The sequence below is a fragment of the Brugia malayi genome, assembly GCF_000002995.4.
Source record: "Brugia malayi strain FR3 genome assembly, contig: Bm_v4_Chr2_contig_001, whole genome shotgun sequence".
NCBI classification, from domain to species: domain Eukaryota; kingdom Metazoa; phylum Nematoda; class Chromadorea; order Rhabditida; family Onchocercidae; genus Brugia; species Brugia malayi.
Window position 1 is genome coordinate 5,518,019 of NW_025062476.1, and position 16,757 is coordinate 5,534,775.

Here is a 16,757-nt window from a genome sequence, read left to right on the forward strand (position 1 = left end):
TATAATACTCTCGGCTTGGGATGCAATTTCGTGAGGATTATTTTGCAGTAATTTTGACAAAGTTATTGAAGCAATAATCATACTTAGTCTAAAATTATTTATAATGTAGGGTTTCTAGAAATATAAGGCCGAAGGGCAAATATTTTAATTATTTTATCGATTTTTTGCTCTAAATTCTTTTCAAGAAAAAGCATCTTTGATCAAATAATCAAAAGAATAATTGAAATGCTTCCCCTTTTTTGTTCATGGTTAATATTGGTTAAATATTGGCTAATAAGTTTAAATTGAGGTACTATTTCATCTTTTCATCTATTACAAAGGAAAAAAAAAAAGTAATTTAGTATATTTACTGTTTTAATTACTTTGTTTGTTTTATCTAAGTGTAATTCGTGATATATAGCAATGTAAGCATACGACTAATAGGAATTATTTAGTTTTTGTGTACGTAAAGGGAATCATACTTAAGTGTTATAAGTTTTATTCATTTTTATAAAATGCAGTAATGATTGACATTTTACATTTTATTTTAAATCTTTCAGCTGAATTCATTCATTCTTCCATCTTTTATTAATCTATTGCTATTTAATTTCAAAATCTTTCTTGTATTTTTTAGATTGTAATTTTATTTTTTTTCATAATTCATGCTGTTAATTATATACAGTACAGTCATCAACAAAAAAAGAAATCCATTCATGTCTTTTCCATATGTTTCCATATGTTTTTTGTGATAAATTATTTCAGGATAATAAATTATTTCAAGGTGATATTTTACTGAGTTAATCATTGAACTAACTGAATTCATATAACATAATGATGGAAAAATCTCAGAAATCATCCCATTTAGATGGTATCATATTTCATTTTTTCTTTCATACTATTTTAAATTGAAAAAAATGAGCATAAACTTGTTTTATAATGGGAAAATATCTTGTATCTCTTTATTTTAGACGTAACAGAAGCTAATGCAGTACCATCATTTGATAATATTGAATTAGCGTTAAAAGGTTTTCAAAACAATATCTTTGAAGATTTGAAAATGTCAGCTTCAGGAGCAAAGAAATTAAAATTGGATTGTTCACGAAAAGGTACTAACTAATTACATTTTTTTTTATTAGATTCACATGTATATTTTTTTCTGTACTAATAGTTTTATTTTTGTAATTCTACAAAAATTAATTTAATTGATATAACTCATTATCATATCACTTCATATTTTCAGAAGATTTTATTGGAGAAAATATCAATGGATCGAATGATAGCAAGACGATATCTGCTTCGGGATCCACAGATTCATCGATAATAAGGCAAAAGGAAAAGGAATGCAATGTAATTAAAATGCTTTTACTGCACATCAATTAAAGGCTAATTTTCTGTAGTATAATTGCGTTGAATTCAGAACTGCTCAATAATAACCATAAATATATGATCATCAGTTAACAGTAATTTAATTGTTGATAAAAAAAAAAGGTATTTAAACTGTTAAGTTTCAGCTTTTTTTAGGACCATTTTACATTTTTTTTTTTTTTTTTGTTATACGATAAAAATACTGAAATAATCGACTGATTGTGTAATAATAATAATAAAAGACAAAATATTGAAGGACTCTGCTACATATCCAACAAGTTGTCGATTTTGTGGTGGAATGTTACGTGCAATAGATAAATATCGTGAAGATCAGAAGCTTACTTTACAATGTAGAAATCGTGAATGTATGAAGTAAGCTTCTTATTTTAGATTTATCTCTAAATGGGATTCGCTTTTTGACTTTGGGCAATGTTTCAAGTTAAACAATAAACTTTCTGTCCTTAAATCTAAATCTATAATTGGTCATAATTCTGCTTTAATTTCTGAATGTGTTTTGGGACGTGTTTTGTATTTCTGTTTTTTTTTTCTTTTTTTTTTTTAATGATAGAATGCAGCAATTCAGATTTAATGGTGTCACTTCTGACAAGCAAGCCAAACAGTTTTTATCAGAGATGGCAAAACCAAAGGTTAATAATCTCTTTAAGCAATTTCTCTGTCATTTATGTAACTGCTAAAGCTCAATTGTGACAATATTGCTTTTTGACAGGCTCCACATATTGATTATGGCTGGTATTTATCAGATCCAGTGAAACATTCTTATGGGATTTTCGCTAGCCATGACTCCTCGGATTCAGAAGTTGATAGGTTAGTTTTGAGCATGCGGATATCTGATAATTTTAACTGACAAATAACACATGTTTATGTTTGATGTTCATCTGCAAAATTTTTAATTTTTAACTGCAAAGTTCCCTGATTCCCTGAGGGAGAAAAAAATATATGCTGTATAGGTCAAATGTGAATGTTCGACCAATTATTCAAGATGGAAATATAATGCTTCGAGTTTTCGGGCAAAAACGATTGGTTAGATTATTATGAATCAGATTCTGTTGTTTATGTCAATTTCATAATGTATTATTACACATTTGCTCCAATTTTTTACTTCGTCAACTTTTATTCATCAAAATCTGTACATTAGTCATTTTCATAATTTAAGGAAATTGTAGCATAAATGCGCGCCTGAGGATTGTATCTTTTCAATGAGAACTACAAAGCACTGAATAACTCATTTCCTTTGAACAGAAGCTATCAATGCCTTGGACTACTTGAGATAATCAGTAGTGTTCAGAGATACTCATCATCACTTTTAGACAGTACCTGATCATAGTTACTTTTCATACACACGGAGAAAATCGAGAATAAGAATTGAGATTGAAATCAAGATCAAGATTTTATTGTCGTTTGGCTACATGAAGCTTACTTATTTCTGGAAATTAAGGCTATATTTAGCACAAAATTTTTAATACAGTGTAGTATAGTTAGAACAACACTCTTAGAATTTGAACAATCACGCTCTAAACAGCTCAATAAACAATGTACTTTGTGCACAAATAAGTTCACAACATATAAAAATGTAGAACTAGATTATAGCTTTGCGACCAAAACGTTTGTTCAGATCTCTTCATATATTTGATTGGAAAAAAAGAATAAGTTTTCATGAAGGACTAATAGTACATTTTAAAATTGCGTTCAAAACTTTACTATCATATGGAATTTTTATTCACATTGAGATCCTAGTTTCGATGAGGTAGAAGACGTATCTTCAGCAATCAAGTTTGTTTGCATGGAATCAATTTTTTTGATAAGTTTCTTGGTCCAGCTAACCATTTCATTGATATCTTCTGTGCTGTAAACAAAATAAATCGAGCCAACGGCATAAATAATAAATTTCAGTAATTGTTTATCAAAGCATAGTGTCACATTTACCAGCTTACTGAGCATTGAATATGGCATGTTACCTCATATCTGATAGCATTAATATATCTTAATACATCTTAAATTGTAATAATATATCATAAGAGAATAATGCAGTAACAGTTAAGTGTAGATATAATTAATGGAATACATTAAAAGCATAACTGAACCTTCGATGTTTACTAACAGTGAGGATGATCCCTTTACGCACTGCAAGCTATAAAGCAAACTAATTGAATAAAAGTAAATGAGATGTAGAATGAAAATAAGAAAAAAAGAAGAGGAGTGTAACAGTGAGAAATGATTTAAAATAAGAGCAAAAAAGCAAACTTTTTGGACAGCATAAACTTTTGCGCATTCATTGATGCACAAAATGAGCGGACAGGACCAAAACGATCACGGCGTTTGGTGGCTACTTCATTTGCAAGCTAAAAGAGTAGAAAAGAAATACAACTATTTCTTATTTTAATTTGTCATATAAACTATATTGTTATTAGATTAGCTGAAATAACAGTGCTTATAGCACATTTTTAAAAATAAGCAACTATCCTTCAATTGTATTAGCAAACGAAATATATGAAAATCATGAACAAAAGAACTAAAGTTGTTTATGAAAGAACAATTTATTTTGGGGAATCAAAACTTACATATGGTATTTGCCGCATGATACCATCAACATCGATTCGCAATGTTTCTAGTTTATCGTTCATAGCTTTTTCTGAATCTGTTAGTGGGAACATTTTGGGCGCAAGACCTGAGCCAAGCTACAAAATTTCATATTTAAACTATAACATCTGAAGAAAAAATCCTGGAAAATATAGCAGAAGTCATCAAGTCAATCTTACAAAACTGCTTCCTCAATTTCTGACAATAGACAATCACATACAGAGTCTGAAATACTATATTATCCATTTAGATTTATATCTTTTTCAATATAAATACCTTACCTATAATTTTTCGTTAGAAAGCACTTTTTTTGCTGTCTCAATCACTAAGTTTTCCTGCCTCTTTAAAACTATTCAACGAAGATCTTCAAAATGAACATTCCTCTATATCACTCTTTTATTACTATTTCCATCAAATTACATGACAAAATAATATCTAAGAGTTTTTTGATAACTACCTAGAAGATTTCGAACAATCCTCATTAAACACACAACACCATCAATATTATAATAACTAGTTCTAGAAGAAGCAATCAACTGTTATCTTTCATAGCAATGAAATTCAGTCCATACAGCGTATCAATGATACAACTTCTGCACTCCCAGCATTCCAACTACGACAAAACTTCCGAACATCTGTCAAGAACAAATGTCTTACTTGATGGACCTATGCTACGCAAAATGTTACTTATTGTATAACAAACTGAGAATGCACTAAGTTTAACTTAAAATTAGAAGTTCTCTTTTAATCAATTTTACTCCTTTGAAACAAAACAAACCTCATCACTTCTTTTTTTCAATTGAGCAACAGTCGCCTGAATTTTATAAATACGATTTTTCAAATCAACATAAGTAGACAATAAGCGCAATAAACGTTCCGTACACACTGATTTATTATTACTTATTGTTCCAGAACTCATGATATTATTGGTAATTCTGGAAAAAAAAAAAGAAATGAAATAAATGTATGCATACATCAGGTAGATGGGAAGGATCCTAAATCATTGGGTAACCCAGTAATCCGACCTCTTTACTACTTAAATTATACCGAAGATATTATATTATAAATTCCTAATGAGCAAAGATATTAATTCTCAGTGTAAAGTTAAATACCGAAACTTTTAATAATAAATGATGAAATCTTAAAGCTTACATATCATGAACTTTTTTGAAAGCAACTTGTGTGACTTTCATATTTTTCACCAAGGTTTCCACAATGCTATTAGCTGCTGCTATACCTTGAGCTTCCGTAATGGATTCATTTAACCTAAAAACAATTCCAAAACTTGAATGAGGCTATGAAAGTGCATGCGAGTTTCAGGTTATTTGATTTATTCCTCAAATTCTGTTGTTTTCCAATACAAGTTCTATTTTTTAACTCAAATAGCTTAATAGGATTAAAAAATTATTAGAAAAAGGACATTCTGATAAGATAATACTTTAAACTTGGTACTGCAGTTTGAGACTCAAGGATTTTCATACATTCTTCAAGAAGATAGTCTCCAGTTTCAATTTGTTCTTCAACAGGTGTACCATATCGTCTAGCTATTACATTTTTTTCATACAAAATACCATCATACCTACAAAGTAGAAAATGATTCTGTGTAACAACAAAAAGTTAAGTTTTGTAGCATAGATAATCTCATAATGAGTCACAAACAACACGAGCTCTTCCTGACTTAACTAATGAAATAAAAAAAAAAAAGTGAAAAGGGAATATAAAAGGCTTGCTCCGTCTTTCAAATACTAAATTTCCAATTTAAATATCAAACTAACCTTGTAAATTTATGAAGCAATTGTTTTGAGGAAGTAATCGCTACATAAATTATATCTTTCTTACTGAAATCTCTCATAAGATGATTATTCAGAACTTTTTCATTGGTAGCATAAGCAGTAGCAGCGTATCTTATAGCATCTGCCGTTTCTTTTATTTCCTTGTTGCCCAAAACAGCAAACACGTGATGGACCTTCGAGTCAGGCAAATCATCCACATGTTTATCGTACCTAAAATTTTGCAAAGTTTAAGGAGTAAAAATTACTATACTTTCATTCATCATCAACATAATCTATCAGATATATGAATCATCATTTCTTCGAGCGATATATTAAATGACACAATTAAATGATTAAATTGGAGCAAAGAACATTTATTTGTATCACATTTATTTGTATTGTTGCTACTGGTTTATGCAATTCGTAGTAATATATTATCTTATATTTTACAAAGTTACGCTGTATGGTGCAAGGAAATGGATAACTTTTGTAATGCTATAAAGAAAGACAACTGCAAAGCATTAACAATGAAAAAGGTGAAATCTAAGTGAAACATCCACTAAACATAGTAACATAGTAAAACTGAAGGTCTAGAGGTAAGAGGTCAAATCAAACAGTTAAACGGTGTTTCATAATTTTTTAATCCTTACAATACTAGTTTAATATTAAAAACTTACTTTGTCTTTGTTCGAAACAAATCTGACAACAAATGAGCCCATGGATTAATATCGATTGAAAAAAGATTTGCTCCGCAAAAAACAAAATATTGGCCAGTTTGTATAGAATCTAAAGTTTCAGAAAATCAATATGTTTTTTAGATTTGAAACCATAGATCCTAACAGAATTATGCCACAATTCTGCTGCCTTTTACAACCCTTGTTCATCAGCAGGTTCTATCACGACCAAAAAAGAAAACGGTTTGTATGAAAAAATACGATTCATCTCAATTTGCTGCAAAACGATCCAGGATATTCAGTGGCTTATTTTCTTTCTTTTCTCGTCTCTTCAATGACTGATAAGACTGTCGGTAGCTTCATAATTGATAAAACAGCACGGATAAAAAACTCCGTATGTCCGTAAATTCAAGAAACTTGTAAGTCAAAGTGTTAAACTTTCGATCTTTTTAATACAAACCATTTTGTAAACAATATGAGATATCAGCAAGCGGTTTGCAGGGTAACAAAACATTATCATAGTGAGCAAGGATAAATTCTACATGTCCATTGAAAGTCTCCTGAAAGCAGAGAACGGCCGAATGAAAATCTCCGTGTAATTAATTCCAAAGTATATTATACTGTCCTACGAAACAACCACTTTAAATTGACTTAAATGATATAAAAACCTGTTGTAATGTTAAAGCAAGAAAATGCGTGATACATCCTTTAGGAGATATTAGGGAGAAAATTGGTAATGATGTGTCTTCACGATACTGTACATAAAGCATGTCGAGGGCACCACTGCAAGCAAAATCGCCTGGTACTATTCCTGTCAATGTAAGAGGTCCTTGCATCTCAATGACTCTGAAATAAAAAAGATTTTCCCAAAATAATATCTAATCAAGAAAAAAAGACTAATCGTCGTTTTGTCTTGATTCGTCATTTTACTCGTCATTAAAAAAAAAAAGTTCAGAGTAGGTTATGGCTAGCAAAATATCTATGAATCGCAGTCAAAGAAAAGTCTGTTTTTAACATTAAAAGAATCTACCTATTGTTTGAATAAATGGCAATATAAATATCGCCACAATCGTTATCAATAGCAAACAATGTTTTTAGACCAATTTGTGCACCAATTTCATTATCTCCACGAGCAAATGATGGACCAAAATCAAATGAAGCTGAAAGAATTTTTTTCTCAACCTAAACAAAGTTTATATTTTGAGTGTTTCGATGATAACCTGATAGTTAATCAGAAAATGTCAATACCATCTAATGTGTTTTTTTCCAGGAAGTATTGAAAACAATGGATAATAAACAAATTGTTGCTCTGCCAAGGAAAAATTCAAAATCGTGCGGCATTTACAACAGTTTTATAAACAATATTCAAACCTATATAATTATGTACACCAAATGAACGACCGCAACTTGATTCGCTCGGTCCAAGAAGTGATTTAAAATCGATCACAACTGTAGGTGTATCACAACTGATGTCAGTATCATAAATTCTAAAAAGTTTTCACTTCAATTTAAACATTATTACATTCAAATACTATTATGCTTTATTTTTTCAACACCTTCTTTCTTCTAACAATCACAGAAAAATGCATTGAAAAATCTTACCATTCTATCAAATGTTAAATTCTCATGTAAATAGGTTAGTAAAACAAGCACGTAGTACAAAACGTAAATAAAAATTATGGTGAATAAAAACAATCGAACGTCGACAAGAACAGAAAGTAATAGAACAAACCTAACAATATTTTCACTGTAGAGAATGGCCAATCTACTGTAAGTATGGTGTCCACATTCATATTTCTCTTTTCGACACCACCGAATTTTAAGAATATCAACCACAGTATTTTTTGACCTAGCATAAGAGTCAACAAATTGATTCCTACAAAACCAAAGGAAGAAATAAAGTGGTTTTCCTTTTTCGGTCTAATTTTGTGAAGACTTAAAAATTCAGTCCATAAATTTCTTCCTTTCAAGTTATTTGATCTGATTTACTGATTGCTGATTGCAGCACATTTCTCATCAGTACCTTACAGAACTGTTCAAAACCCTTCAAAAAGAAGTTCATAGCAATTTTTATTAAACTGTTTGATTTGATTTCTTCAGTGATCCCAGTAAGACATGCTCCGATTCAGCTACTGCTAATACTGCTTTCAAATTTTCAGAACAGCATTCGCTAACTCAAGGAAAAAGACTGATGGACAAATTTTTTTCAAACCCCTCGACTGATTGTAATTTCTGACATCTTAGTTTAAAAAAAAAAAAAAAACATAAATTTCAAATTCCAATCAGTTTAAATCTTAGACTATTCAACCTTCTTCATTTAAAAACTAAAAAACTTTCAATTCAGAACAGAATTTAAGCAGTGTAAATTAGTACCTGCAATGATAGGTAGGTTGCAAATGATCAAACACAGGATTTTCTGTTACAGACTGTCGGCACCAAAAATCGTAAGGTAATTCGACTACAAATACAGAGTGTTCACTCGACAGTGCTACACTTGTGGAATTCCCGTTCACAAACATTGCTTTGAATTTCTCATGCAACGGTAATGGTGGATCAGTGTAGAGCTTCTGCAAAAATTGGGGAGAAAAACGCAATTTGAAAAATAATTGTTTTATCAAAAGTCCTTTTTCATTTCTGTTGATATATATATATTATATATATATTCGCCATATTCCACTAATATTAGATTAATCGTTTAGCATCAATGAAATGACATGTGAATTATAAAAGGAAGAAACCAACAGTCTGTTAAAGCAGATTAAAGGAAACTGTCTTTCTTTTGGAAGACATGCATAGTAATCATGCCGAATAGTAATCATAGGAAGATCGTGAGAATAAAATTTCTACTTTATATCTTTTAAAAAATATGCTTTTACATGTCAATGTTAATTTCGATGTTTTAAAGTTTCAAATTAATAAAATTCTTTCATCTTCTTAAGAATTTTTTCTTCAGTAAATTCAGAAGCCAATTTCCTGCAAAAATTGTGTGGCGTTTGAGATCAGTGATGTCTGGTTGGAATTAATTAAGAACTTACAATTTTTCGATTATAATACGCTTTTTTATCAGCTCCTGAATACAAACCAACGACAAACCACAATGTATTGCCACCAAATATGATAAGACCATGGCTTGTATAATTATCGATCAGAACAACCTCCGAAACTTTGGTAGTCAATAAGTCCAATAATGGATACATAACTTCGGAGTCTTAATTTAAATTATATCATTATAATTCATATGGATTCAACCTCTTTTTCCTCTTATTTACTTTACCGAATATCTTATGTATCACCATAGATATATAACCAAGGCTTTTCAGAAGTGCAAACTGCATACAGAAAAACATTAATCTAAAGTCAAATTCGATTTTAGCATTTCTAGCAAATCAGAGATGTTAGCGAAGCACTCACGATATCAACAGCATCACACTTAGTCTCACGGTTTCAATAATAGAAACCTAATGAACATATAGCTATAAATATCATACCTTATTGATACAGCATAACTTATAATTTTTTAGTTGTTACATCATACTGACATAGCAGTAATTTATAGCTATTATATCCTATCAATATAGAATTAACAGCTATAGCTATTACATCTTATACTTCTATTAATAGTTATTTATTAATATAGCTATATTAATATAGTTATTTATAGCTTTTATGTCTTATTAACGTAGCACTAACTCATGGCTATTGTCTTACTGATATAGCACTAGCCTATAAGTACTATAACTTATTCTTTTATTAGTACTTATAGCTACTACACCTTATTGATATAACACTAATTTCTAGCTATTGATCTAGCTTACTTAATGACTTAGCACTAATAGCTATTATAGTCATTGAAATAGTATTAACTTATCAACATGTCTTACTGATTCATTAACATCTCTTACTTATCTTAAATCACTGCCCCATTCTCCCACCTTCACAATACTCCCAACCTGACCGACATTCACGCAAAGTTGAAATTCAAACAAACTCAAGAACAGAACGCTCGTTTACCCATTAGGAACAAGTATGCAACTATTCATCTCAACGTTAATCAAACATATATGAAAAATGAAACTCACATCTGCACACATATAAATTTCTAGTTTAAGAATTGAGTTTTATTGATAAAAATTAGCAGTAAATTACTATTTTTTTGCATTTTTCATTGTTTTAAAAAGCAAAATGAAGCACTGATGAAATTAATGTTCTGTTAAAATACAGAAATAGAATTAAATGCGAAAATGAAATGTTAAATAATGGAATGAAATAATTCATGTGCTAATTTTGAATATTCCTATCTTTTTTTGTTATTTTAAATGCTATAATAATGATTTGCACATATAAAAGAAAATTGATATCAATATTAAATATAACGCTTTGTACATTGCTTTAAACTTCTATTCCTTTTTTTTATTGTATGAAATAATTAATATCTATCTACTACATTTCAATATACCTTATTTATCTCCTAATTCAGATACTCTTCGTAATATCAGGTCTTGTAATAGCAAATTCTCTTGAAATCAATTTGAATCCATAAAGTTACTTTTTTCTAATTCATAAACTTCCCACTTTCATATTTCTTTCTCACTTTCACATTTTCGCATATTTATTTTCTGATCTAAAAACCGAATTCAAGAAATTTCGAATGATTTAAATAACAAGCACTGCTGGTCAGTGTTGCGATGGTCATCATGTATGTTCAGCGTGTGTCTGTGTGTGCGTATCTGTGTATGTGTGTGTGTGTGTGTGTGTTTGTCTATGTTTATATTTATATATGCGTAGTATATTCCTTCTCTAGAGAATGCAGTAGTAGTAGTAGTATTAATAATAATAAAAGTTATATAAAATAGGAATCCATAGAGAAAATGTTCAGTCAGCTTCTCACTGTTCAATTCATTTCCTTCCACTCATTCGTCACCATTTGCGCCATCGATCATCTATAATGCTTCCCTTCAATATAATCATTTCAAATTTTACTATATAGCTATTATTATCATTATTATATTATTATTATTATTATATTAATTAGTATTGCTCTTATTATTGGGATTACTATTGTTATTATTGTTATTATTTTGTTGTTGTTTTTATTATTTTTACTATTGATTGCATTTAAAAATTTTCAAATTTAAATTTTAGTAGTAAATTTCATTCTTTTTGAATATTGCACTTACGCTCCAATGAATTAATAACTCAGATCAAAATTAAACTCTTTTTGCCATTTTTAAGGAAAAGACAGGTTATATCAACGTATAATATGCGTACAGACGGACGTACATATATATGTGTTTATAAATAAATACAACGACAGATACTAAATAAATATGAAAATATTTGGTGTGAAGAAGGAGAGTGGTACAAACTGATGCACTCTTTGTTCGAGTTTTCTTTTCATTTTTTTGATCAAAAAAAAAAATTAAAAACTAAGATAGATGGCGATTATTTCCGTTTTCATTAACAGTGATCATCCATCTTCTCAGTGATTTTTCTATTAACTTTATTATTCTTCATTTTCAGCTAATTCAAATTAGCTTTGCTGTTAATGAAATTAAGCAATAGAAGCTGCAAATATCATTATTAATACTAATAATAATAATTAATAATAATATTAATAATAATAATAATGAAAGTCTAATTATTACTCATTTAGGATTGGTAATGATAATATTATAATGATTTGTAGAATTTACATTATTATTTTCGGCTTTACTTTTTGTGGTATTATTTTAGAAATTATTGCCGTACGAATAAATAGTTAAATATATTTCAAAATAATTAATGTAAATCATCTATGTAAATTGTTCATACTTTATGTTTTATCACAAACAAAGATCAATGTAATATAAATTAATTATATACATTAGATTAATGATTTAATAAAAAATAACAGTCAGTTTAAATGCATTTATAAAGTTCATTTTCAAATATACTGTTTATATTTCAACAAAATAATTTGATAATTTTATTTTTAAGAGAATAGATATATGTGTCAGCTGATAAGTATTTAAATCACTGTAACACTACTAGGGATATTTTAATTTTCGAAAATGTATGCTCCATTTTAAAGTGAGTGTCCGAGAGTGTACAAAGAAAAAGAAAAAGAGGCCAATAAATCGGTCATTTCGAGCAAACATCGTTCATTCAACTCCGTTCCATTTTGCATCATATTACAATTGCGTAAGCAATCAAAATATCATTTTTATTGCTTACGTTGAAAATTGTTCATTCAAAAAATTTTGACCAATTTTTAATTTTCATCTAAAATTTGATTTTTTTTTTTTTTTTTTGATTTATTAAAATAGTTTCTTTTAGTTGTTATTATCACCACATTACCTTTTTTTTTTATTTTGCATTCTTATCAACAATTTTATTCTGAGCTCTTTTTTTTGTGTAGTCATCGAATTAAATTATATATTTCTTTATTAAATTACTTTCCAATATATGAAATTTATTGTATAATTTTAAAGAAATAAGTAATAACAATGTTTATTTTAATTTTTGTTTTAGAAATGCTAGAAGAAAAAAAAATTTCGAATACATTGAGTAACATTGAATGCTTATAATTTTATTAAAATTTTCAAATTAAAAAAAAAGTGAAATAAATTTTAAAATTTAATATTTCTAAAAAGATGAATATTGCTACAGTAATATTTGATAAAAGATACCGCAACTATGGGAATTACTTCCAGAAAAGAAAATGATCCTTTCTTGTCTGTAATAGAATCCAATTTCATCACGTATTGAATTGTTTATCTGAAATCTGATTTTGTCATCAGTAACAGAATTCAGTAATGCAAGGTGGCTGTTTCATTAATCCTATTATTAGTAAGTGATCTTTGCTAAATATCTGGCAATCAGCAATCTAAATTACTATCTTGTCAATAATAATAATAATAATCTACAGTATCAATATTTACATTTTATTGTCTTACCAAAAAATTAAAAAATAAGAGGAGAAAAATTTAGCAATAAAATTATTCATTATAATTTTTTGTATTTCTAATCAAATCAAAGAAAAAAGAAAATTTTAATATAAATTGAATAGAATTTTTTATTTAAAAAAACTTATAAATATTGTTTCATATTGCAAATTATATTGTCCATGCAATTTGAAATTTGGAAGACGAAATAATTAGTTAACTGATATTGATCATTTGTTCAATTACTATCTTTTTTTTTGGTAAATGAAATGAATGGTTCAATTTCTTAAAACATAATTGAAAAAAAAAAAAAAAAAAGAAAATCTATTTAGTTGTTTGTTGATTAAAAAGAATTTTCACATCCAAAAAAGGAAATATTAATAAATTTCATCGAATTCAATAAAATATTTACAGCTAATACAGCTATCTAATAACTATGTACCAATAAAAAATAAAAAAATAAAAATTAAGCAATTGTTAACTTAATCAATTAATTTATTTAATTTGTTTTTTTTTTCGTTACAAAAATATAGCAGTTTTATTCAGCAAATTTCAAAATTTTTCTTTAATATTTTATATATTTGTTTAGTAACTGAAATGAATGAAAACTTATTTGAACAAAAATTTAAATATAATTAGATCCGTAGAATTTTTTCCTTACTTTTTTTTACATTCCTTCGTTATTATTGTAAATTTTCTCTTTTTTGCTTTAAATTATTGTTTTTGTTTTCTTGTTTATTTCTTACACTAACATTATTTTCAACTTTGAATTTGCTGTTAAATTTAGAATTAGTCGAAATTTCGTAGTCATATAAGCATAATCTACTAATTGTCTCTTGTTTATTCATTTATTTGCACAGTGCAAAATCACTAATTTTCATCCTCAATTTTTAATTTTTCTTCTTTTTTAACTATAATTTATTTCAATTAATTTTTAAAATGAAGTTTGTTTGTTTGGTTGTTTTAAGAGTAAGAAAAAATCAGTTAAATTTAATTATTCAGTAAATAAAAAAAATTTTTAATTGCATTATTTTTTCAAAATTATGTATAGATTATTCTTAAATATGAAAAAATATAACTAATGTTTTATTTTCTTTTTTGAATGCTGTATAATTTTGAATAGTTAATTTGTGCTTGTATCTATCATTCATTAATAAAATGATAAAAATTAATTAATCTAAAATATTTGAGTTTAATTAATAGTTAAAAATTAATATGCGGTAAAATGGTATTTTCATTTTGCAAAGTTAACTATTGCTAGCACAGCTGCCTGCTATCTATCAAAGATTAGCTAATTGATACCTGTTGCAGTAATTCGTAGGATACGATAGCGATGAAAAAAGCTAATCCAAATAATTAGTAAAAATCATTCAGTAATGTTACTTATAATTAATTATTATCATTATTTCAAATTTCTATTCAAACAGTAATTTTTTTTTTAATTTTCATTTCTAAATATGAGAATTTTTTAGCATATGCAATAGGATTATAATTCTGTACAATCTTTTGCAATTATGAGAAAAAATTTTATGTCAAAATTATTTTATCATTTTTCAAAATTAAATATATTTTTTCCTAAAACTAAAAAAAGTTGTAACTGCTATTAATATTCTCTTGTCAAATTTATAGGGAATTACTTATGATAAAAATAAAAGCAGCAAAAGTAAATGGGAGATAAAAGTATTTATGGTAGAGTTAATCGAGATAGCATAAATTTGTAATGAAAGTATTTGGCGTAGAAGTGGAGATTTGAGTATTTTTTTTTATTAATTCAAATCTTTTAAATGGAATGAAATAAAAAAGACAAACGAATAGCAACAAGGATAGAACTCTACTCTCGCCTTCTTGTTCATATTGGTACAAAATTGCTTAAATCACTTCTTTTTTTTTCTTTTTTTTAAAAATAATATTAATTAAAAAAAGTAAATATTATTAATTTTATTATTGAACAATTATCAGTAGTATAGCAAAAATATAAATAATAGTGTAATTAAATTAAGAAATTTGAGTTGTACAATATTTACATATTTATATATAACTTATTGTTTAGTTAGTAATTAAATTTTTCTTAAAACAAAATTTTCATGTAATTTTTTCATGATTATTCACATTTGTATTGTATTATCAAAACTGCATAATGCCCCAAGTTCAAAGGTTACGGGTTATTAAAATTTTGTTCATGTTTTTTTCTCGTTATTCATTTCCGCATTTCATTGTCATTAGCAGCATTAAAAAAAAAAATTATTAGTATTAATTATTAGTACTAAAACAAAAGAAATTTTATTATTAGTATTAAAATTATTATTTTATTACTAGTATTCTATTACTTAGTATTATTTCATTATTAGTATTAAAACAAAGGAAAAAGAAGAAAGAAACTTAATTAATATTAGAGTAATTATTTAGGCTAAAAAATTTTCCATTCCAAACACTTTTTTCTTAAAAAAAATCGGAAGATTTGCATATCTGTTTTATTAAATTTTCATTTATCATTAGTAGCTATAGCATTATATGAGCGATACGAAATAATTAATGAATGATTAATTATTATTAATGTTACAAATTCTTTTTTTCAGAATTTTTCGATTAAATTCTTGAACTTGCTGGTAAAAAAAAATGAAAATTGATTGCTTTATAATGGATATCCATCAATTTGTCATCAAGTTAACGAAAAAAAAAAATTATGAAAATTATTAGCAACTAATCATTATTATTATTGTCGGCTATCGATATTTTGATCTGTCTCATGCCAATACTAATTAAAATTATGTTCAAAATGCGCCGCTATATTTAATGCTTTTCAAATATACATGAACCAGTGGTACTTAATTAATTTTAGCATTTAAATTTTTATAAAAACTTAAAATATTGTTTTTTGTTTTATTTGTTATTAGTATTAAACTAATAATAATAGCAATGTTAGTTGTTTCAGTGAAACTTATCCATCTGAACTATCATAGAATGTAATCGCTGATAGCTTGATTTAGCATTAATTTTATTAGATAATTTCATATGATCTTTCTTTAATATTTTTTTAGTGAAATTTTATGATTTCATAAATATTTCAGTATATAACAAAAATAAGGAGCAGTTTAATTAATAAAAATCTACTTTTTTTTTTTTTATTTTTCTTAATTTGATGAATTATTAAATAATTGAAGTAATTTTTGTGAGTAATTTATGTAATTTTCAAGAAAAGAAAAAAATTTTTATTAATTTCAGAAAAGAAAGAAAAAAAACGAAAATTTATTGAAAAAGCGAATGAAATTCAACTGGTCAGAAGAAAAAAACAATAATGCGAAATCCGAGTGGTGGAAAAATAAAATTCCGAGTGATTATTTTCAAAAGCACCGAGTGATTGAGCAATTCCGAGAGAATGCTTTCTTTGAGAATGTTCTCCCGGTGTTGTGTATAGTTTTTAAAACAAAAATCCATCTTAAACATTC

At 27.0% G+C, this 16,757-nt stretch overlaps 2 protein-coding genes across 2 annotated transcripts; one reads left to right on the plus strand and one right to left on the minus strand.

Moving 5' to 3' along the window:
- Nucleotides 1-810: 810 nt before the first annotated feature.
- On the plus strand, nucleotides 811-2,400 carry Bm14815 (Uncharacterized protein; the record flags this gene model as incomplete). The annotated part of the gene is made up of 7 exons (XM_001893572.1): nucleotides 811-847; nucleotides 948-1,085; nucleotides 1,220-1,326; nucleotides 1,601-1,716; nucleotides 1,928-1,991; nucleotides 2,072-2,169; nucleotides 2,313-2,400. The coding sequence occupies 7 exons, from the start codon at nucleotides 811-813 to the stop codon at nucleotides 2,398-2,400; spliced, it is 648 nt and encodes a 215-aa protein (XP_001893607.1).
- A 678-nt stretch (nucleotides 2,401-3,078) lies between these two features.
- Nucleotides 3,079-9,585, minus strand: Bma-npp-24 (Uncharacterized protein; the record flags this gene model as incomplete). The annotated part of the gene is made up of 15 exons (XM_001893573.2): nucleotides 3,079-3,208; nucleotides 3,607-3,704; nucleotides 3,924-4,040; nucleotides 4,721-4,877; nucleotides 5,095-5,208; nucleotides 5,381-5,521; nucleotides 5,718-5,945; nucleotides 6,392-6,500; nucleotides 6,849-6,948; nucleotides 7,057-7,234; nucleotides 7,419-7,548; nucleotides 7,760-7,875; nucleotides 8,121-8,264; nucleotides 8,762-8,955; nucleotides 9,424-9,585. 15 exons carry the CDS (start codon nucleotides 9,583-9,585, stop codon nucleotides 3,079-3,081), a joined length of 2,118 nt encoding a protein of 705 aa, XP_001893608.2.
- Nucleotides 9,586-16,757: the final 7,172 nt, after the last annotated feature.